Below are 23205 nucleotides of genomic sequence, written 5' to 3' on the forward strand. Positions count from 1 at the left end.
GAGACATGATACAAACTCCACTGGGCTCTGACTGTCCCAGGGGACAAAACGTTAGTTGTTAACTCCTGCAGTAGCTGCTTGTGGCAGAAATATGTCAATGAGTATTGCTCGTATGGAAAGTCAGCAGAACTCCTGTCTCAGCAAAATCATTTGAGAATAGGGTTTATCATAAGCCGCCGATGTTACATACTATCATATCAAGGCATTGAAAGACATTAATTTTTTTTCTTGAGAACAACTGCAGCAGACATACCTGATGGGTTGACAGCCTTGCTATGTGGTGGGAAAAATTCATGTGCCTCTTTTGTCAGGAATGCATAAGTAATTATTTGCACTTGTTCATTCTGGAAGAGAGAAATTGTTTGCATGTGAGCAATAATAAATTAGGCATTTTAAATATTTGATCCTCTGCTGTCAGAAAATTGTCAATACAAAAGGATTTTCCAGTAGCTAAGATTTGTAATAGAAATTCAAGCCCTTTGTGAAAAAGGCCTTAGATTTAAGGATCTCATCTTTTTCTATAGTGGAAAAATAAGTAAGAACATTGCCTCTTTAGATGAATCTGTATGCTTGATAAAAACTGTATAGGTTTTTCAACTGGCTATTAGATTTAGAATGAAACCATTTAAGCGCTGTTATTCTTCCCCTTATTCTTAGCTGAAATGCTGGATTTTGCTAATGCACATGGCTGGTTAATGGGGTCACTGCAATACTGAAAGAATAATTGTCAGAAACAGGGTAAATTGTTTTCTCTGTGGTTTATTGTTACCATTACTGGTTTGAGATGTATATCAAACAAAGTTACCTAAATTGCTTCTGCGAACCTCATTGCAACATGATGGATTCCTACAGTTTAGCTGGAAGAACAGATTGACTTGTGGTCCTAACACACTGCTCTGCTTCGCCACCCCAATTCAGTAGACATTTTAGTTTCTAAATAAAATGTTACAATTGTGCTACTTCACCTTCATCACAGAGCTGTGACTATTAATACTTCAAGCAGACTTTCTAAATTTTTTAATAATTTCCCAGAGCAAGAGTAATTATGCAGGTTATAGTCATAGTTTCTACAAAACACTTTATAGTAACCCTTATGAAGAAGATATGCACGTAAAACTCAATGAAAAGACAAGTACACAGGAGGACTTGATTGAGTCCTGCAGTAAAAACTTAAAGAACGTTTCTTCTGGAATGCAGCTAATGTAAAAATGACTTCTGATTTCCGACTGAATAGCTTCTTACAATACCCAGTCACATCTGCTTAGTTGTTTGACAGAAATTACTTTTATTGCCTCTTCCCCTTGAAATACAGTATATACCAATGACATTTTAAAAGTCTTCTTTCAGTGCAGAACCACATCTTGCAGCCAGAAAGACACAAAGACTCCAGCAGCCTTTTCAGACCAGCACAGCCCTTCCCTCCTGCCCAGGCACATACACTGTAAAGATGGTCTTTCTCTAAATTTCTTCTTTTGTTGTACAGCTTGTAATTTATTGCAAGTATCCAGAGAGGTAAATTGACAGGTAGCTGCATGTTAGGGTGATATTTCTCTCCTGACAACACTAGATGGACCTAGGCATAGAAAACAATGTGGTATCATGAGATATTTTTGCTGAATATGATGCTTTCAATTGAGCATCTTCAAGACTGCTTCAGCTTTAAATCTGAATTTGCCAGATATAAGAAGGATTTGACATTGACCCTTCACCTGACAGTAATACATTTTTTATCTTTTAATAACATATAGTAGTAGTGCTGCCTTGTGATTTCAGGAAGCTCTTTGAGTAAACAAATCATATTCATCGCCTAGAGACTAACATGCATTCCCAGTGTCTATAAAGATGAGAGATAAACTGAAAGACAGGCTGCGAAAAGTTTTCAGCCAGCTAACGGAATATTTTTTAGGAGCACTTTGCTGGACCAGCTAGAAATTAATGTTTAAAATTATATTTTTCAAGGTACAGTTGTTTATGCGATTTCTTGAATTGATTTCTTGATATGTTTGATCCAAATGTACTGAGGGTTTCAAAGTGCATCTTTACCCCCGTTTCTCAGGAAATCAAGTTTTATGTGCTCATATAGTCCAGCTGCTTATGCCAAGCAAATTGTTTTGAACTTAAACATCAATTTAGAATTTCACTTGAATTTCACATCACACTAAACACGATCCCCTCCAAATTCAGATTCATTCTCTGGTCATCAACAGTTTGAATGAGAAAAGCAGACATTTGTACTATCACACCACCCAGCCCATGGCAGAAATGCTGAGATGTAGTTCTTGGTCTAGTCTGGGCAGAAATAAGTGAGGGTGGGAAATGTCAGTATTACAGTGAAATACAGCTTTTAGAGAGTGATGCTTAATTTTAAACAGAAAATGAAGACTGGAACAATAAAATTGAGAAATTTTGTCCAAAAGGCATTCTTGCAATAGGTTTCCAGGGGAAATCAGCATTGCAGTGCGAAACCAACACAGGCATCAAACGCTGCACGTACCTCTGGGTGCTCCCAGCAGAGAGCAGCACAGACTTTCCTCCAGATCCAATTTTGGATGACAGCTGCCACTTACAGGGAACTTCGGTTGGCATCTGGTGGTAGGAGTAAAATGTGTCCAGCACAGTAGGACAACAAAAAATTAATTATCTGTGGGCTAGCTTGAGAAATTAGCTGCTGAGGAGAAGCAGCAAGATTTGTCTGAAGTTTGAAGAATAACCTCAGTGAAATATTTCAGAGTATAGAGGGAGGGCATGAGCATACTGGCCAGCCAACAAGGGCTTCCAAGTAATGTGTTTGGAAAGTGAAGGCAGAAAGACACATTTAGGAGCTGAGAACTGAGCATCACCCACATTATCTACATATATGTCTTGAAATTTCTAATGAGAGTTTTGAAACTGTGTTCAAACTGGAAGGGAATATTTTTGTGTAACATAGTGGAGAATAATTACTGACAGATTGAAATGAACAGCATGCGTATTGTACCATTTATTTTATCAATTGAATTCTATGATTTGTTCCTCATCCTACAGTCTCGTAATGGCATTAAGTGATGATTGTGTGCTAGCATGGGTAATCAGAATGAAAATTAGCCTTTTTCAGTTGAATTAATTGTCTCTATTTATTCTGCTTCCAATTCAGTTTTTAGCTATTATTTATAGTCTATTTAAGAAAGATTGCATCTCTTCTGCAAAACCACTGTCTTCAGCAAAACCACTGTCAGAAATAAGAGCATTTTTACAAAAACTGAAATAACGCAGCATTTCTCATTTCAGTTGGATGTGCCTTCCATACTTAGTTTTTGGCTTGAAAAGAAAGCCATTATATTCAGATAATAGTTTTCCCAGCCAAAAGCATGTGCTCATATGGAAAAGATTGACTGTTAAACTCTAGCAAAATCTGTAATCTACGCACAATGACATTTTATAATAGCAGCCTATGCTAAGTAAAGGCATTTTGTTTTTATTTTTAAAAACTCCTGAGAAACCACAGGGTTGACGTATCTGAACCCAGACCAGGAGCCTAATGTCTCATTGTGCTTTTGACAAAAGCTGTTTTGTTCAGCGCTAGAAAAGACTGGGATGGTTGTATCAGAGTTGTCGCAATATGGCAAAGGTCACTATCTGTAAAACCTTAATCTTGTACAGGAGCTGGGTACATTAATTCGTGAAGTGCTTATTATTGATTGACCATAATAATTGCAAAATGACCCCAAACTTACTTCATTAGTCAGACTTAGGTAAAAATCCACACTATTGGCCTCATTATGTATTTTGAGGCAAATTTTTCCCCTTACTCCGATTCTCAGTCCCTCAGATGGGCAGTAATCACTTGCCTATATAAAGCATCCTCTGAGAAACAAGAATTTCCTAGAAAACACAAGTTAGAGGTGAGTAGGATTACACAGGGTGCAACATCCTCAAGTGTTTAAGGCAGTCATGTTTTGGTTGACCCACACACTGGTGCTGCTATTCCTGTCCCTGGGGGATTTTCTCAAAGCTTAAGAGAGACAAAAGGCTATGTGCATAGCTGGTCCCTCTATTATACTCTATTGGTTAGAGAATGAGTTTAAATTGAAAACTAACAGCATAAGTTGGAAGAGTCAGAGAAGCCAAGCTGCTTCTTATGGGTCCCCAGTGATGCCTAATGTTTGCAAAATGGGATGCCAGGTTCCAGCAAGCACAGCCTGGTTCTGCTGTGCAGGGGGAGCCGTGACTCTCCCCACACAGACCTTTCACTTCCCACCATCCTTAGCCCACCTCCTCCATCTCCAAACTTGCCAGCTGCCTGCCACTGTGTTGGCAAACCACAGGCTTCTCTTCTTCTCCCTGTCCCTCACCTGTCCAAAACACAGCTGTACCCTGCCTGGGCTCCAGCAGCAGAGCCAACTGGGGGCCTGCCTAGCGCCTTCTCACTACTGAGCCCACGTCCCTTCAGCTATTCTCTTCCAGAGCACCCCAGCACCCACCGCCATGTCTGTGTCCTACACCCCACCTGAGGTGCCCCCTCTCGCACCTGGGAGCAGGACACAGAGTGGGGGCTGGTCCATACCAGCCGTGCAAAACCATAACCATCCCACCCTGCAGCCTGTCCTCCTCCCAGCACAAACACCACGCTCTTTACCCACCTGATGGGAAAAGGGTGGCTGTGAAGAGACAAAGTCTTGGTTGGAAGACCTTTCCTTCCACAAGGTACATCTGCTGTGCTGCTGCTCCCATGGCCCAGCAATGTTTTCCTGACACAGCAAGCAAGGAAAACCCTCCACAAGGAGCTGTTGTGCTGATGCACAAAAAACTGGAGGACAAGTTATGGGAAATCTTTTCCTGTAGCTCAGACACAGGTAGGAAGAGTTGAAAAAAAAAAAAAGCTGAGTGTGTGAATCTTTTAAGTGACCCTATCAAAGCAAAAGTTTCTAGAGACCCATATTTTAGCTATATGGGAACTTTTTATGGGAAATTTTACTATAGCATATACTAGTTACTGTATTATTCAGGTGCACAAAGGACTGAAGGATAACGCTATTGGGAAGACATACAACTGTCATTTGCCTACCCAGTAAATCTTCCAGTGGAGGGGAAGAGGAGTCTGCAATTTCAGTCACCTGTAATGCCTGATGACGTACCAGTACAGCTTTTAATTAAAACTACAGAGCAGAAGGGTTTTTTATTTCACTCCAGAGCAGGACGGGTGGTAACGGTGAGAAGGGGATGACTTTTTACTTATTAATTTGCAACATGACTAGTACTCCTCCCATGGACATCCATCTGGTGCCCAAGCGCCATGGGGCTTATTACTTACAGGGCATGTTTGCTGCAGAGCCTGCTCAGAGGGACCTGGCAGTGAAGCTCAGGAATTTGGCATGCCCATGATGCCCTGTCTCATGAGTCTTCAGCCAAAACATGACACTTCACTATAAGCTCTGGGAATAAATGAAAAAATCTGCTCCCGTATCACATGCATTGCCTTCGGGGAACAAGAGTCCCAAGGTAAGGCAGACCTGCAGAACAGTAACTGGGAAGCCACAAGGTACTTGAAGGGCACTCTGCAACTAATAATTTCTTCACATGAGAGGGTGCTTGCATCTGCAATGCCCTATGGACAGATGTGGGCACATGTCAGTGCACTGAAAGAAGCTGTATGCATTGTGCCTTAGTTACATTAAGCAACATTGCCAGTTAATTTGGCCCAGAGCAGTGGGATTTTTTTTTTGAATTTTTCTCTTAAATAAAAGAATCTATAAAATCAAAAGCTGATTAATCTTCCCATTGACTGCTAAATAAACTGTAAAAGAAAACCTGTCTCTTTATATCTGGTTGAGAGACACCGCGGAAAACCATGAGGGTGAGACCCCTGGTGTCAGCACTTACGGCACCCAGCAGGACTGAACACAGGGTCCCCGAGTCACCTCCTGCCAGCTGTGAAGGGCAAGAAGCCCCCTTGTGTCACTTTGAGGAGGACAGAGATCCTGGCCTGGATGCTGGGGAGGAGGCAGCAATGTCAGACTTTTGCTCTTAGTTTCCTTGCCGCTGGCACTGAGCCCAAGGGTCAGTGCTCTCCTCACCCTGGCGGTCAGACAAAGTTGAAGCCCATCACTCAAGCTGCAGAGCTGCTCCAGGTGCGACTGCATTTGGAAACACGTGGCCCAAATCTGGTGTTGTCTGTATTTAAAGCAATGTCTGGGATAATGTGAGGCCTCTGGTCAAGCAGGTGTCTCCTCAGGCATAATTTCCAGCTGTGCTCCCCAGGTGCTGATGATGGGGCTGCCTGCTGCCTCACAAGGCCCTTTTTTCTGCATCACTCCTAAAGCAAAGCCTATCACATATGTCCACATGACAAAGCTTCACATCAGCTCTTGTTTAGATCCTTTCCTCTGCTTCTGACAAATGCCATCCTGTACAACACAGCCACAAAGACCATTCCAAAGCCTGCTGCATCATGCTTGTTGCCTCCCCCGTGCTGCCTTCCCTTTGCTTCCTCATTCTTGACAGCAGCAAATGCAAGCAGTTTGTCTCCACGTTTATTGCCTTCTCAGCACCTTGTCCCCTTCATAGTTATCAATGCTGCTTTAGTGGGATGCCAGATCTCTCATGATTGGTGAACTATGCCAAACACCATCAATCCTGGTTACATTTTTCAGTCCTGCTTCATTTTTTCCATGCTGTTGTTTATGTCAGGGAGCAGCTCCCTGTAAATGTCCAAACGGCCACTTTTTCTCAATTTAAATGCATTCTTAAAAGCTTTTCCTTGTCATGATAGCTGCAAAAATGGGGCAAGAGGAGAACCTGTGGTGTGCCAACCAGCTCAGCCAAACCTTGTCTGCTTGTTTCTGCCCCCTTGCCTCTTTGATCTATATAAGTCGGTCTTTTAACAGGCTCGGATCAACATCGTGTCAATGTTTTTACAACACCTGTAATAATAAGGTAGTATACCACAAGTACGCCTCTCAATGATACAGCAATACTAGCAGCTCACACTCTGACCCAGAGCAAATCACAACCTTACAGTTTATAATGTGATCTCCTTCTATGACAGAGTGACCTGCTCATTGGATGAGGGAAAGGCTGTGGATGTAATTTACCTTGACTTTAGCAAGGCTTTTGACACTGTTTCCCACAGCATTCTCCTGGCAAAAATGACTGCTTGAGGTTTGGACAATCGCACACTTTGCTGAGTAAAAAACTGGCTGGATGACTGGACCCAGAGAGTTGTGGTGAACGGAGTTAAATCCAGATGGTGGCTGGTCACGAGTGGTGTCCCCCAGGGCTTGGCTTTGGGGCCACTCCTGTTTTACATCTTTATTGATGATCTAGATGAGGGGATCGAGTACACCCTCAGTCAGTTTGCAGATGACACCAAGTTGGGTGGGAGTGTTGATCTGCTCCAGGGTAGGGAGGCTCTGCAGAGAGACCTGGACAGGCTGGAGCCATGGGCTGAGCCCAACTGCAGGAGTTTCCATAAGGCCAAATGCCGGGGGCTGCCCTTGGGCCACAACAACCCCCAGCAGCGCTACAGGCTTGGGGAGGAGTGGCTGGAGAGCTGCCAGTCAGAGAGGGACCTGGGGGTGTGATTGACAGCCGGCTGAACAGGAGCCATCAGTGTGCCCAGGGGGCCAAGAAGGCCAATGGCATCCTGGCTTGTGTCAGCAATAGCGTGGCCAGCAGGGACAGGGAAGGGATCTGACCCCTGTACTCGGCACTGGTGAGGCCACCCCTCGATTCCTGTGTTCAGTTTTGGGCCCCTCACTACAAAAAGGACATTGAATGACTCGAGCGTGTCCAGAGAAGGGCAACGGAGCTGGTGCAGGGTCTGGAGCACAGGTCGTACGGGGAGCGGCTGAGGGAACTGGGGGTCTTTAGTCTGGAGAAGAGGAGACTGAGGGGAGAGCTCATCACCCTCTACAGCTCCCTGAAAGGAGGTTGCAGAGAGCTGGGGATGAGTCTCTTTAACCAAGTAACAAGTGACAGGACAAGAGGGAATGGCCTCAAGTTGTGCCAGGGAAGGTTTAGACTGGATATTAGGAAGCATTTCTTTCCAGAAGGGGTTGTCAGGTGTTGGAATGAGCTGCCCAGGGAGGTGGTGGAGTCCCCATCCCTGGAGGTGTTCAAGAGTAGGGTCGATTTAGAGCTTAAGAATATGCTGTAGGTGGGAACTGTGCTAGGCGAATGGTTGGACTAGATGATCTCCAGGGTCCTTTCCAACCTAGATGATTCTGTGATTCTGTAAATGTAAAGAAATTCCTTTCAACAACTGCAGGAGAAATCTCAGGTTATTGCTTGCTCTCAGTCTGATGAAGGACTATGACAAACATCCATTATTCACATCAGCCCTGTCTTTTCTCCAGGTTAAAGCTCAAGGAGCAGAGTTTTCAGGTTTGAACGTGGCACTCTAGGATGCGATACATGGCTGATCCCTGTCATTGTTTACATTTTGGAAGACCACATCTATTCTTTGCTTGAGGCTCTGTATTAAAGCCCTCAGTAAACATACCTCCACTTCAGACTGACAGGCATTCACATTCCCAGTATTGAAATACAATGAAATAGCGAAAGGCCTTGGATGCAACACTCCCAGTTCTGACAATATATGAGGCTGGAGGTGTTGCACTGTGCCCTGCAGAGTGCACAGGGAAAGATTTTTGGTTGTCTCTTAGGGTGTAATCTGCTAAATTCAAATTGTAATACTGGCATCAGATTCTCCTAGGTAGCAACTTTAGATATTTTTCAGTTCTCCTTTGCCTACAGGAAGAGAAAGTTTGCACTGGTGACTGCAGCCCACAAGCTACTTGCTGAAATTGGTGCATGCAGCATGACTGGACTACTGGAGAGCAAGCAGCTGCTTCCAGAAGTATCCTAACAACAACAAGCAGTTGTGTGTTATACGTTTAGAACCAAACCAACTACTGCCCTTTTATAACCAACAGAAAGTTCTAGAGGGGTCCAATGCAACTTCCACAGATCCTGCTCCAGCAACAAATTACATTTAAAAATGTGTAAAACCCAAGTTTTACAGAGGAGTTTAAGAATAAAAGAATGTATTTCTATCTTCCCAGGTGCTTCAAAGATTTCTTTGAAGAGATGCTGGAAACTAAAACCCAGTCAGAAACTGCTGTGCTTAAAGACAAAACAGGCAGTAGGGGCCTCCTAAGTTCACAGCTAGAACTGACTGAGTTTGAGCATATTAAAGTAAAAATCTGTTACAATGACCTTGATTAGTCCTTTTTTTACTGAGTTTTGACTAACCCTTTCATAGCAGATGGATTTAAAAAAACCTCAGTCCTTCCTTGTATGAATTAAGTTGTGATACACATTTGAATGACAGGCATGTGCATACTCAGTCTAAAGACAGTAACCGTAACGAAGAGAAGCCTCATGAGGGCCTGGCCCACTGTGCTGTGTGCTTTGAGATCCCAGAAGAAAAAGCTTCATAGTTGGTAGGTCATACTCTGACATTCAGATGAAAGGTACTTATGGAGGTGGTGATAAGAGACTTGTGGGTGACAAGAGAATAAGGAGGTATCAGCCTGAATTTGTTTTTTTTTCACTCCTACCAAGAGACTGTATTCCGCATTATTCTTCCCAGGAGTTTCTTGCACCACAGGTCACAGTTACATAAAATTTCTCATTATGCCTGGTTAATTAGGCAGAGAAGTTGGTAAACTTATCAAAACATAAGCATAGTCTGACATTTTGATTGCAAACCCCTTCAAATGATCAACTTTCTCTGAAGCCCTGCTCACACTGTGACTGCAGCAAGACGCAGAAACACCGTTATCTGCTCCAAAACACATCAATCTTCTTTGTTTTTTCTTGACTGTGGCTTTGCTACAGTCCTCCATCAACCCTTCTGAGTAGTTTTGGAGTCAAACAGCTCTAAATGAGTGTTTGAGGCTAAAAAATGCTTCACAGGTCTCAGCCTGCCACAGTGTACAGCTCCCTCCCTTCCGAGCAGCCTGTGCACAAGCCTCAGCCCGGGCTGTCTCCTGTGGCTAAAAAATACAGAAAACTGTTTGCTACAGCAACTGAGCAGAACTCTGCTACTATAATGAGTTACATATGCAAGCCCCCAAGCCCTTACACTAAGGGAGCATTAATTACACATTTTGGAAAATCAGCCAGCAAACTAGAAGGTGGGAAGCATGTTTGCTGACATTCTGCTCTCATGGGTTTATTTCAGTGCAAGACTGTGAGGGACAACATCCTATTTCCTTAGGCCAGACTCGGATGCCTCTAGCAAGGCTGCTACCTTCTCTCCTAAGGGAGAGGAAACAGCCAGTGCCTCTTGCTGGGCCAACCCACAGCCAAGGGAACAGCCCAAGTGCACCAGGGCAGGAAGAGAGAGCGGGCGAGATCAGGGCTATGGTGATACTGAGCACCCACAGGCCAGTGAGCGACAAGGAGGAGCTGGTTCCGTGGCCCAGCCTGGATGAAAAGATTGCCTACAAAAGCTGAGATACAAGCCTGGCCCCTGCATCTGTACTCAGTCCTGAGCACTGCCCAATTTATAGTCCCCTGGACCTCAGTTACCTACTACCATGTCCTTAATGGGGCTTCCCAGCCTCCACCCTGGCAGAGCTGGCCTGGCATCCCCAATAAAGAATTTGGATAAAGAAAACTCTTGGAGTGTGGCATAGTTAGTACTAATGAGCATACCACCGTGTGTCTGTAGGTCTCAGATGCATTTAATTTACAGAATGTTGGCACAGGAACTTTCATAGTACATGATGTGCAAAGCGACCAAGTTTTATGTAGGTCTCATCAAATCCTGGCTTTCACTAAATCAAAGTGCTTCACTTTGCAACTGCAGTTTTGACAATCCCCTCCTCCTGTCAGTCCACTGATGCTACATGCAGCCCCCCAGTCCCCACAGGGAAGGAGCTATTCTTGTCGTGCTACTGGTGATGGCAGAGATTATCAGAGCTAGGAAGCAGCTAGAAGCAGTGTGATAGCTCCAAATACTCTCAATTTAACTGAAGTTAAAACAATTTTTTATTCCTGTGCATCATACTATTTAAAACTTGCATCATCCTATTTATAACTCCATGTGCTGCAGAGCTTTAAGTTCAGAATTTGTAACTATCAGATATTAAGAGAAAAAAAAACAACCTAGGAAGGCAGGAGAATTCTGGAACCAGCAGACTTTGCCCACAGATGAAACTGCATCATTGCTACAACAATCACATATTAAACCAACCAACACTGAAATATTTTACTATTTGACATCATGAGATTCCAAAAATTTCACTGAAGTGCAGAAACTTCGAATTACTGCCCCAGCCTCTCTTCAGATTTAGTATTTCTGCATCACGTAGAGCACGTCTACAAAGAGGTGGTTTTTTTTTTTTCCCCCCCACAACAGCAGAAGACAGAAAATTTAATAGACTGAAAACTAGAAATTGGACTGTGGCAAAGCTGAGCCTCAACCAAAGAAATACATCAGCTGTGCTGCAAATATGGCAAAGAAAAAAACCAAAAAGTCAGCTGCTTCTCCCCATGCACCCCAGATTTAATGAAACAGAATTTAAGTAATGAACACCATCAAAATGCAGCTACAGAAAGTACTTTGCTTTACTGAATCTGTAAAATGAAAACCTGAACTCTTCTGATAGCTTAAGAGGGTAAGAGGACTTCACATCGTCACTATCAAGATGTGCGTTTCAGAATGCTTGTAGACTTGCTTGGCATCATCACCACAGACAAACCATTTTCCCTTCTGTGCTCCTTAGGCGCTACCCACTGTCAGCCCTGCTGCTAGTACTTCAAGCACACACCACTCCGTTACAAAGCACATCTCATGAAAACTTAAGCAAAATAAAACAGCCTCTCTTGCGGCAAGGAGTCACTGCATGCTCCAGCCAGCAGGAAAAAGACACGTTAGGAAGAAAAGGAGTAAGCTCTACTCATTTCAGGAGAGATTTGAATAGTTTATTTTGCCCAATCAAGAGCCCTTCAGCATAATGACACATTCATATACACATATATGAACATTTTTTCTGAAACATTAATGTATAATACATTTTAAATTTAAAATACCAGCTGCACAGGTATTTTTATTTACAAAAATATTCCATACTTAATTTTTTAACTTTGTTATGATGACATAGTTCAGTTCAAGTACATGTAAGTAAAATAACTCTATGCAATCTAACATAGTTGTGTTTGTAACAGTACAGTTTGCAGTTCATATGAAACTATATTTGTAGACAGATGAATTTGCAACCCTACCTAAATGCATATTCCAGTAATCACCCTCAGAAGAGCTAGTGGGGCTCAGCAAGACTTAACTGAAGAATAAGTTGCAATGAACAAAAAGAAAAAAGAAAACACACATGTACACACTAAGATATACATAAACGAGAACTGCCACACATCAAGCATGCTTACCCACAAGTGGGCAATGTTAGAAAAATTTACTGATGTTTTTTTATTCTTCCCCCATGGTGCTGGTACAATGAAACAGTAGCATAACTAGAAAGCAGCATGTTTTCCTAGTTCTAACCACTACAGATAGCAGAGCTCAGGTCTAAAATAACACAGTACTGCTTATTTACAATTCTTTTTTAAAAGGGAATATTTAAAACATGTTCCCACCCCTCTCCTTTTGCATCATCTATTACTGAATGGTGGTGGTAATCCACATACAACTCCTTACATGTTTTCAACTGAAACAGTTTAACTTCTAGTTATTATTTGCCTGGTAATATATAACTTAGATACTAATAAAAAGAAACACAAGTGTCAGAGTAACCTACAGCTGTAGGACTTAAACTAGGCGCTTTACATGGAAAACTAAAAGGAATACTGATTGACACCTTTCATTTGATTGTTCCGTTTGTCCTTCCTTTTAATTTTTAAAAATGAACGTCCATATCTTTAAGCCTAAATTTTATAAAGTCTAAAAGAACCCAGAAACACAGTACACTCATCTGACTTGAAACAGTAATAAAGTAGATGACATACAGCACATCTTTATAACATGCATAAGAAATTGGCCCAGCTTAACTTAGCCTTTGAATGAAAACTCAAATAAAATTGGGTTAGCTGATTTGCCTACACTACACATCTTTTTTTTTCTATTTTACTTACTTTCTCCCCCTAAATATCATTAATTTCTGTCTACAAAGTACTGACAATTTTGTGGTAGTAGCAAAGCTATCAACATCCACCCCAAAAAACCCCAAACCTAAATTATACAGGAAATTGGCTAGAGTGAGAAAAGGTTCTACCAACAACTACCCTGCAACTCGGAGAGGGAGGCAAGGCACTGCACTCCTTCCCCCCCCCACACTTCAGCTGCTATCGCTGCCTGCCCAGGTATGTTAAATCATGATGAGAAAGAAGAGGGCACTTCAGCCACAGGCTGTAAGTTTTACAACACATGTTCAGTATACAAAATAAACCCCTGATTTACATGTAAAGAGCTGATGTGTAATCAAGATTCATACATTATTCAAAGAAAATATCTACTGGACAAACCTCACTTCAGTTTTGGGGAATTTTAAAAGGCCAAGAGAGCTGAAAAAAAATCTTTCATGTATATACCTAAAGAAATAAAGTCATAGAAAACTAGTCAGCCACAGACTGCAGCTGTTGAGAAAACTTTTATATTAGGTTAATTTTCTGAATGCATTATCTTCCCTCTCCATACTTAGGGGATTGTTTAAGAATGTTCAAAATGGGAGGTAAAAATAAGTATGATTATTTTCCGCAAAGCAAAATGGGCTATTTGTTTTCATTGCTTAGTAACTGTATCATCTCCATATGAGATATGAATGTATTCATAAGCTTAAAACAACTTCTTCTATGGATAATATACATACTTTAAGTACTTTGACTTAAAAATTGAACGTAAGTCTTTTTAAAATTAAAGGTAGAAGTGTACATATAAAAATTATTTAAAACTAAAAGTATATTCTTAAGCAGTATGTATAAATATAACAGATTTTATTGTATTATCTAGTAACAAATCTGAAAGTGTTGCAGAAATTTATAAACTGAATGCTGACACAGGATACGTGCCTTCCATTAGATTCTATATTGTATATACTTGTATATACATATTTTTCTAAGAAAACACACATTCTAAATGATAGTCACATAATCAGCAAATGTGCCTGAAAGTAATCTGTTCTGAAGTCTTTATTGAACGTGTGTGTTTATATACAAATAATGAACCTGAACTGCACAAATGCAGGAAAAAACAACAAAAAGGAATAAAATACTATGATTGAATTAAAGTGCAGGAAAAATTCAAGTTTAAAAGTTCAGGTAAGATCAGTGCCATTAATTAAGCAAAAAAAAAACACCCCAAACCCCCAAACCCTAAACAAAAAAACAAAAAAAAAAAAGGAGAAAAAGAAAACAAAAAGGAAAAAAAAGGAAATTATCTTGCTTCCAAAAATCCTCCTTTGGATGTAGCTTTCCAGCATCACCTACCATGCAAGTATCACCTCAGGCAAAAACCTTTGCATAAAGACAGACAAGGAACACAGCTATATATTACTGTATTTTATAGCTGACTGTTTGCTGAAGAGCAAATCATTGGAGATGCCTGTGGTGTAACACTTTCAGACTTACTTGGAATGCACGCATATGTACACACATCAACATTCAAAAGTTAGTTTGGCAGGACTAAGGTGAAGAAAAGCTTCTTCAGTTTACAGTTTCTAATGAGACACACTACATATAAACAGATAGGTAGCAGCAGTTTCTTACACTTCCATCAAAAAAAATAAAAAAGTAATAGCTCAATTGTATTTCATAGTTTTTCAGACACTCGAAGAAAGTTTCACATAACTAAAATGCTAGCGAAAAAAACAGGGGTGCTTCCCCCCAAGAATTTCAATATACTTTGCTGTACAAAAGGTGCACCACCAATAGCAGAATGAGATGCAATGATGCGTGTACGATCAACTTCCTTCCGCAGAGAAGGAAAAGAACGTTTTAGACTAAAATTGTACATAGCCCCTTTTATTGACCAAGAACCATTTGTATATTGATCTCATGAGCAATCATTTCATTAGTTATCCAATCTAGAAGCATGCTCTGAACATATGCAACAAAAAAAGGATTCAACTCTGAAATTCTATAATACCCAATAAGCTGCTACTCTTCTTTGCACTGACAGATGGTCTCTCATTGCCTTTTTTTTAATTATTTTTTTTTGCTTGCTGGTGGTTGTCAAACGTTTCTTGATGAGAAAGTTAAGTATGCTTTCCTTTCATGCCAAGGTCATCTTCCAGTGCACCAATACCATGACCTGCTGCAAAGTACTTTGCCATCCTCTTGCCCAGAGCCTGACCAGACTAATTTTCCAGGATTTTGTTGCCCTGAAATACAGTTCATCTTCACCAGGTCAAATAATAATCAGTCATCTGAATTTATAAACATGAGATAAGGAAGGGGACAAGTGTCAGCTAGGATATTTTATTAAAAAAAAAAGGAGTTTCTCTAGTTTTCTTCTAATCTGGATTTTTAACAAAATGGTGTTAATTTAAATATGCATTAATTGGACACTAAAAATGAAATTAAGATGCAGAGGCAAAAACTGAGTGGCAAGCTGAGTTAAGTAACTGGTGTTAACAATTCCTCAGTATGTATGGGACAGGGCCATCAAGAAATCATAATGCTGGTTGTTCAAATTGTCACATTCTCATTTGTTAAGCTCTTTGAACAGTGGACATGGTATGGCATTCCCTCGTACTGGCAACAGAATTCCCTTGTCTTTTTTAATTAAATGTTATTATACATAAAATCAGAAAATTTATCAATTTCTGCTACCAAGCCCAAACATATTTGCCTCTCATCTGAAAAATGAATTAAGAGCCATCATTAACTTCAATATTTTGCATCCTTTAAGTGTTTTGTAAGGTTGCCTTATCTATGTACCCGCAACATCATTTTAAATACAAATATAACCAAGGTTTTGCTTTGGGAACATTCAGAAAGTGTGTGAAAAAACCCACACAGAATGTGATGCTTGGAGAAGCAAACCCAAATGATTAATTTCAGACAATGTAGACTTATTAGCTTCTAAGTACTTCCTTTTGTAAAACAAAACCTGTCAGGAACTGTGTTGAAGAAAAAAGTCAATGAATTTTTGAAATGCCAACATCTATTTTAAGGAATCCTCTCTTTTAAAAGGAGCTCTGGTCATTTCCACTGTTACAACTTTAGTGTAGCAGCTGTTAACAAGTTAGCTCAACTATATTATTTACCTCACCCAAACTGAACATTATTTCACTCATTCTTGAAGTTTTTTAGTGGACACTTACCACTGCCCACATTGAAAATACTGCTTTAATACTAAACCCAAACTTTAGGCCAACTGCCTTAAGTGCTGGGTGGGGCTGAGATACATACTTGTTAAATAGTTCTACTAGCAGGATTAGAAATTTGCTAAACAGTATACTGACAATTATTAACTATTAGATGCTTGCCATTATTCATGCATCAGCACCTCCATGGAGTGTGAAACTGTTTGAAAACCTGAGTCCAAGATTATCCAATTTCATAGTAAAGGACTAAAGGGGCAACTAGAACTTAAGTAAAACTATCTCAGCTATTTTGATTAATGGCTGTAAAGATACATTCTGTTAAACATTTATGAAAATTCACAGCATGAATAGAACCCACAGCCAATTCTAAATGTTATACAAACTGAACCAGTAACTATTTTTGGCAAAAAAAAAAATATTTAACCGATGTTTAAATATTCTTACCACAATGAAGATGTTACCACATTTCACATTGTACAGCCATAACACAAATGAAAACTCCCAGTATGACACATTCCAGTCATATTATTCACTTGACTTTTTTAATGCAAAAATTGTGCATTCTCTTGTTTTGCACTTCACAGAATATGATGTGAATACAAGAATACTAGATCAGGGGCCCAAGAAAAGACTATGCACAGGTCAACTATGTATACAATTTTCAACAAGAAATCTTCCAAGCTTCCAGGTTTTCTGATGAAAGAAGTGACAGCAAACTTCAACTCTTCTTCAACGTTAATGGTAAATATAGTAAGTCCTAGAGAGGGTAAGTGTAAGTCAGCTACTGTCCAGCAAGACAAACAACTTTATTCCAGCTCTTGGACCCCTGATTTATTGCCTCTCCTCACAGGAGGGTATAACACTGGCAGCAATTACAGTAGCACAAAAACTTTTGGCATATGAAATATTAACACAGGATTGACCCTGCATTGCCCCTGCCCACCTCACACTACATTTTCCCTTTACCCTCTTTTCCACATGTTCTAGTTACCTTCTCTGTTCCAGCTATCAGCTAACCAACAGCTAAGAAACACTCAAGTTTGGTTTTTTGTGTGTGTTTCTTTTAAATATAAAGCTCCTCAGTTAAAGCCATGACTGAGGTAAAACAGTGTGTGTTTTGTGCTAGGAAACAACAGTATCCAGTGGTGAATACTCCTTTAAATTTCAATGGTCCTGCCAAAATTAATGAAAAACCAAGATTTTTTTCATCAGGACAAAATTAAACAGATGTAGTTGATGAGCATCATCAGAATTGGTACCACTTCTTGTCTTTGTACTTCAACATCATCTAAAAAATAGAAAATAATTACTGTTTCTATAGCATAGCAAAAAGTACAATACAAACAAATTATATGCTTACAAAGGAACATGAAAAAGGGACTTTAAGGTTTCTCAAAACTGCAACAACGTGTTGAACAGTGAGGGTTTAGCATGATGAATTTTCTAATCACTGCTGCTGATCTCGACTCAAAAAAGTCATTTTTGGGGGGAGTGGGAAGGTTGCACAATAATTTAGGGGATGGAAGGAGATCCACAGGAACACAGAAGGGAATAGCCATCCCATGTAGTTACTGAGGAAAAAAATTACCTTGGACTCATGGGGTTGGCATGCAACAACCTGATCTTAAGAAACACAGAAATCTCACAGAGCATTGCTCTTGTTATCTAATTCAGCAACAAATTCTTTAGGTAATGGGAACTGAGCTGCACTTTTGGAAGTCTACATACCACTCACACAGATGGTATGCTCTAGATCGATGTGCCACAGACAAAACTGTTTACATTAACACTTAATCATCAGGAGTAATCACTGATAGATCCTTTATCAACGATGTTGCATTCCCTTTGGATATGTCCAACATGACTTTGAAGAAGTCAGTTACTTGCAAAATTTGCCTTTATTTCACAGATAATCAGTTTAATGTTCAGTTTAACACATAACAGACTCACCTCATGAGCGTGTTTAGAGAAAGAATCAGCACTGTAAAGCATAGCTGCAGTTTTTTCTTCTAGTTCACCTAGTTTCTGTCCTCTTTCATCTAGTGCCAGCCGGGCTCGTGCTAGTTCACCAACTACACCAGATGCTGCTCCTTTGACACCTTCAATACCCCCAGGCCCTGGAATATGCTGGGCAAGACTCCTTGATGCTTTCCCAGATGCTGATTCTCCAACTGGAGGCATTTGCAAAGAAGCAAAAACAGAACAGTAAGGTTTTCTATCATTATTACATAAATACCCAATACCAATGTAACTACTTTATAAAGAGGCACCATTTCTTTGCATGGACACCGAGTGCCTAATAATAGGCATAACTACAGACAATAGTCACTACTCAATGTTACTACATGTTACTATTTAGTAAAATGAGATTTTCAAAAATATTTCCAATTTTTCAGGCAGGCTGTAAAATGATAGCCTTTTCACAGCTCAAGTGTGAAATTAAAACTCAACAGTGCTGGCATCACAGTCATCAAAAGAATTGTGCTGGTGAAATGGTTTTTAACAATATAGCTTATTTCACATGGAAGGTGCTGAGAGTTCAGCAGACAAAGCAGGAGAATTTTGAAAAATACAAGTTGTGGTTAGTTTTGCAAGTGCTCTGCTGTTTATAGCCAGCCAACAGCTAAAGTTTCCTTTGATGAAAGTTCAATTTTAGATGCGGACATCTGAAGATTAGGTGTCTATGCTCTCATTATTGTAAAAATCTTGTCAAATATAATGTAACGTAAATCATGATGAAAAGGCAGTACAGCAGTAATAACAAACCAGCTCATCCTAAAGTAAACACCCATGAATTGTCAGCTGAACAGCTCCTGACTCCAATGACTGACTGCACTGACTACATCTCTCTTGCTCATAACGAGACATAAGGCACCTACTTCAGTCTAGACACTTAATGGACATGTCAAGCTCATGCTCAATTGTATACTCTACAAAAGCTTGGAGTGAAGGCCAAAACATTTTTGGATCTTGAAGTCAAATGAAATATTCTTCAACTTCTTTTTTAAACAATGAAATTATGGTTTAAATATTTTTTTATTTTCACCTTTAGGAAAAATTAACTTATTTAACAAGGTTTGCTGCAATATTTCAAGATTTTCTGATTCGATTTGATGCTTCTAGGAGGAACAATTTAGAATTTAACCAACACTATAAACACCTTTCTGTGAATTCCCAAGAATAAAAGAGAGAAACAATTTATTACAGATTCTGATTGACCCTTATCGTAAATATGACTATTGAAAAGACATTTTCAGATGTCTTTTGAATCATTGAAATCACTTTCAGGCTACAATTCATTAGGCTTTTTTCTCCCATTCAATACTGTTTTCCTTCTGAAGATCTGAGCCAAAACATGAAAACTTAACATAATGTAAAGAAAAAGCCTCTAAAGTTACAAGAGTGCTTTTCTGTTGCCATGAAGAGGCAGTTTTTCCTTGCCCCAGTCACACTAATTAAACATATAATCTGTGCACACAGACTTCTCTAACAGATTACTTGACCAACCTTTTGAAGTATTACACATATATAAATACAAATGGTATTTTTAACACAGGAAGTGACCTCTAAATATCTGATATTCATTAAAAATGTACAGGCACAAGTAGTAAGGACTAATTTAATTTTTATTGGATAGAAGAACCAATAATAAAAGAAAGGATTGCCAAGGAGCCTTGTCTGTTTTAACAGCTATATTTCATGTTAAAAAGGCAACAGTTCTTACAAATAAATTTGCATAATATGATGTTTCATCTAGAAAATATCTCAGTGAAAATTATTTTTCTTAAATATATTAAAATGATTCATGCCATCACAGTAAAATAAGCTATAATCAAAAAACAATGAGAAAATGATAAAGCAATAAGAGCTGTGCTTAATCTGAATTTTACTGTCCTATGAACAGAGAACTGCATTGAACTATCATACAGTTCTGTCCTTGCTCTCATTACTAAGGCATTTCTGCACAAGTCAAGTGAGGAAAAAGAATCTATCAAATGAACTGAAGTTGAACGCAGTTTTAATTTTCTCACTGTCCAGAAAGAGTCTTCTTCAGAACCAGCCCCTTTCAGTTTAACATCATTAAGAAAGTCATGGTCAGTACTATACACTTCATGAAGATGAAAATAAGATCAGCTTTCTCATTTGTTTTATAATCTACTCCTAAATAAATGAGGTAAAGGTGTTTGTGAGAAAACAGTACCAAGTTTTTCTGATCTTGTTGGGAAGTTGAACAACACATAAAAGCTATGAAAGAGTATCTGTCATTCTCTTTTTCACTTTCCTTTTTGCAAATGTGATGTTCTATTAACGCAGGTAATACATTTTTCAGGTATCACTGGCTTCCTTGGGTAGAAATAGCAGAAAAATAACAAATACTAAAAACTTACATAGTTCTTCTCTGTCAAGTGACTGTGCCCCACCTCCAAACAGGCCTTTGAAGAACCCCCTGTTCGGTGCTTCTGGTGTTTCTACAGGAGTGAAGAGCTCACCCAACATTTCCTTTACATTGAAGAGGAGACAGAAGGCATACATTATTTCACACACAAATAAATGGAATACTCTTTCACTTTGTGGATTTATTTTGTGGATCTGAATTTCAAAAGGAACAGGCTTTAATAAGCATCTGACTTTGCAAAGTGACTTAGGAAATAAAAAATAAAAACATATTAAGAAATCTGTCCAAATCATCTGTTCTGACAGTTGCAAGCTTATAACTCAAGAAATTCAGTAACATAGAAACAGGTTCAAGTCAAGCTGTATTTGCTTCTCAACTTAGGCAACGCTCCTGATGTTGTTCTGTTTAAACTGTATCTACAAACACTCGTATCTTCACATGGTACCAAAGCAGAGCTTCCAACCTGCATCTCTGCTCTTTCAAGTATTCTATACAACTTCTAAGCTGAAACATGACTAAGATTCTTCTCAACCATCCCGAGTTAGCATTCCCCACTTACATCAGCCTTCAACTCCACCCGCATTAATTGAACACGGGAGTTTTGTTAACTGCACATGTTAAACAAGGAAATTGCCTATCGATCAAAAAAAGAAATTAAGAAAGAAACTTTAAATACAAGAGGATGGATGAAACAGTAAAATTTAGGAGAAGTGATTAATCTCAAATCAGACTCTACAGTAAAAAAAAAAAAAAAAAAAAAAAAAAACGAAGTGCTTGGCTTTATGACAAACTTAATTACTGTAAGCGTTGTGAATCTAGAACCAAGAACCTCAGAGCATCTCTAACAAAACAGTAATTACTTTTTTAATTTATTACCTGAAGATTTTCACATGTTTCTTGACTGTAGGTGAGCCTCTGTATTTCAGTTGGTGAGACAAGATAGAGTGCTTGTCCATTATTGGTGAAGCAGAACGTTCTCGCTATACGCATATTGGTGAGTGGCAGGTAATATACATCCAACAATGGCCGTAAACTTGGCAAACTTAAGAGAAAGAATCAAAAAACCCATTAAATATAGCAGGATTGTCTATTACTGATCAATTATTATTAATTTTTAAATAGTCATACATTACTTTTCACCATATGCATAAGTACCATATATAGAGGGTATCATTTAATGCAATTACAAAATCTCAAAGCATAAATATGAGAATTTTCAAGGTAGCACCTCAAAAGTTAAACATCTGCATCCCAGAGGCATTCAAAAGCATCATTTCAATGATACTCTGAGCATGTAAATCAGATTAAGTTAAAACATTATTCAGTAATTACGAAGTATTTTGGGAAATATCTACCAAATGTTTACAATTAGACACCCTGCCTCTTCTATCAGGTGAAGAATTTTTCCTTGACTAAAAATACAAGTCTAAAAGAACACTTAGAAATACACAGGAGCGTGCTTTCAAAGGGAAACAGATTTCAGTAGCCTCAGTCTTATGAATTACATCCACCTGTTTTGTTTGCATATTTAAGAGCAAAGTTTGCTTACCTTGTATTTTCTGATTCTGCACATGTTACTTCAGTACTTACTGCATCAAACTACTAAAGAACAGATGCAGTGCACTCAATCTGTAACAGTGCTCTTACTACCAAACATCCCTCTCCCTCATAGTAATCATACAAGTAAGAGACTGAACACCTGATGTCTTGATAGAACCGAAGACAAACTGTTGTCTCAACAACATCCACTGTGAAATTTTTGTAAAAAAATAATTTACACGAGATTTTAGCTGCAAATATACCAACAATACATTAAGCAGCTTCTGCTGCAGGTACCATCTGCATAAGAGTAATATTTCTAGAAATGAAAAAAAGCAATAAAGTGGCAAAATGAAGCCAAAAGCAATGAAAAAGAAAGATGTAGTTACTGCAACAGCAAGTGTTGAGGTTGTTTTTTTGGTATGATACTGAGATTTCTAAATGTTAAGCTTACATTTTACAGATTGTGGATTATATTTTAGCAAGAGACTTCATCTATAACAAACAAAAGGAAGAAGAACTGGTAACATGACTTTGGAGGCAAGTTCTACAGGTAAGAAATAAAAAGCAGTATTCTCTTGTAAGCAGATCACCCAGAAATGACATTTCTGCCATGGATGTCTCTAAAATAAGAAAATTCCTAAGAATGAGTTAGTAACAGGGAAGTGCTTTGCTTCAGACCAATAGAAGCACAAAACATCCTTACAGCTTCAAGACAAAACATAAAAACATTAGATTGGATAGGACAAGCATGACATCCATGATAGCATTTTCACAGTATCAAACAAATCTGTAACAGAATCACTGAGTCCTATCTAAAGTTATACCAGTAGGTAAGTACTGGACATCTTGGGTATGATACAATGCTCTAAAAACTTTACACAAACAGCACGTTAAGACTGCTTCCCAGCAGCAGATCATGCTTATGAAATGACTTGGGAGTTCAACTTTCCTACATAATATAACAATTCAATATTTATAATTTAGCCCCTACCTCTAAGCAAA

The 23205-nt window shown here is 39.2% G+C and overlaps 1 protein-coding gene across 1 annotated transcript in view; it reads right to left on the reverse strand.

Moving 5' to 3' along the window:
• Window positions 1–12418: 12418 nt before the first annotated feature.
• The window catches only part of STXBP5 (syntaxin binding protein 5), a 114288-nt gene continuing 103501 nt past the window's right edge, over window positions 12419–23205 (reverse strand). The window contains exons 26-29 of the mRNA XM_026844557.1: window positions 21538–21703; window positions 20654–20765; window positions 18216–18436; window positions 12419–17553 (exon numbers count right to left, since the gene is read on the reverse strand). Coding sequence (XP_026700358.1) covers window positions 17512–17553; window positions 18216–18436; window positions 20654–20765; window positions 21538–21703 — 541 coding nt within the window. The 3' untranslated portion in view covers window positions 12419–17511. The remainder of the gene's footprint in view (window positions 17554–18215; window positions 18437–20653; window positions 20766–21537; window positions 21704–23205) is intronic.

Source organism: Athene cunicularia (genome assembly GCF_003259725.1).
Source record: "Athene cunicularia isolate RWA chromosome 3 unlocalized genomic scaffold, athCun1 chr3_part1, whole genome shotgun sequence".
Classification (NCBI taxonomy): Eukaryota; Metazoa; Chordata; class Aves; order Strigiformes; family Strigidae; genus Athene; species Athene cunicularia.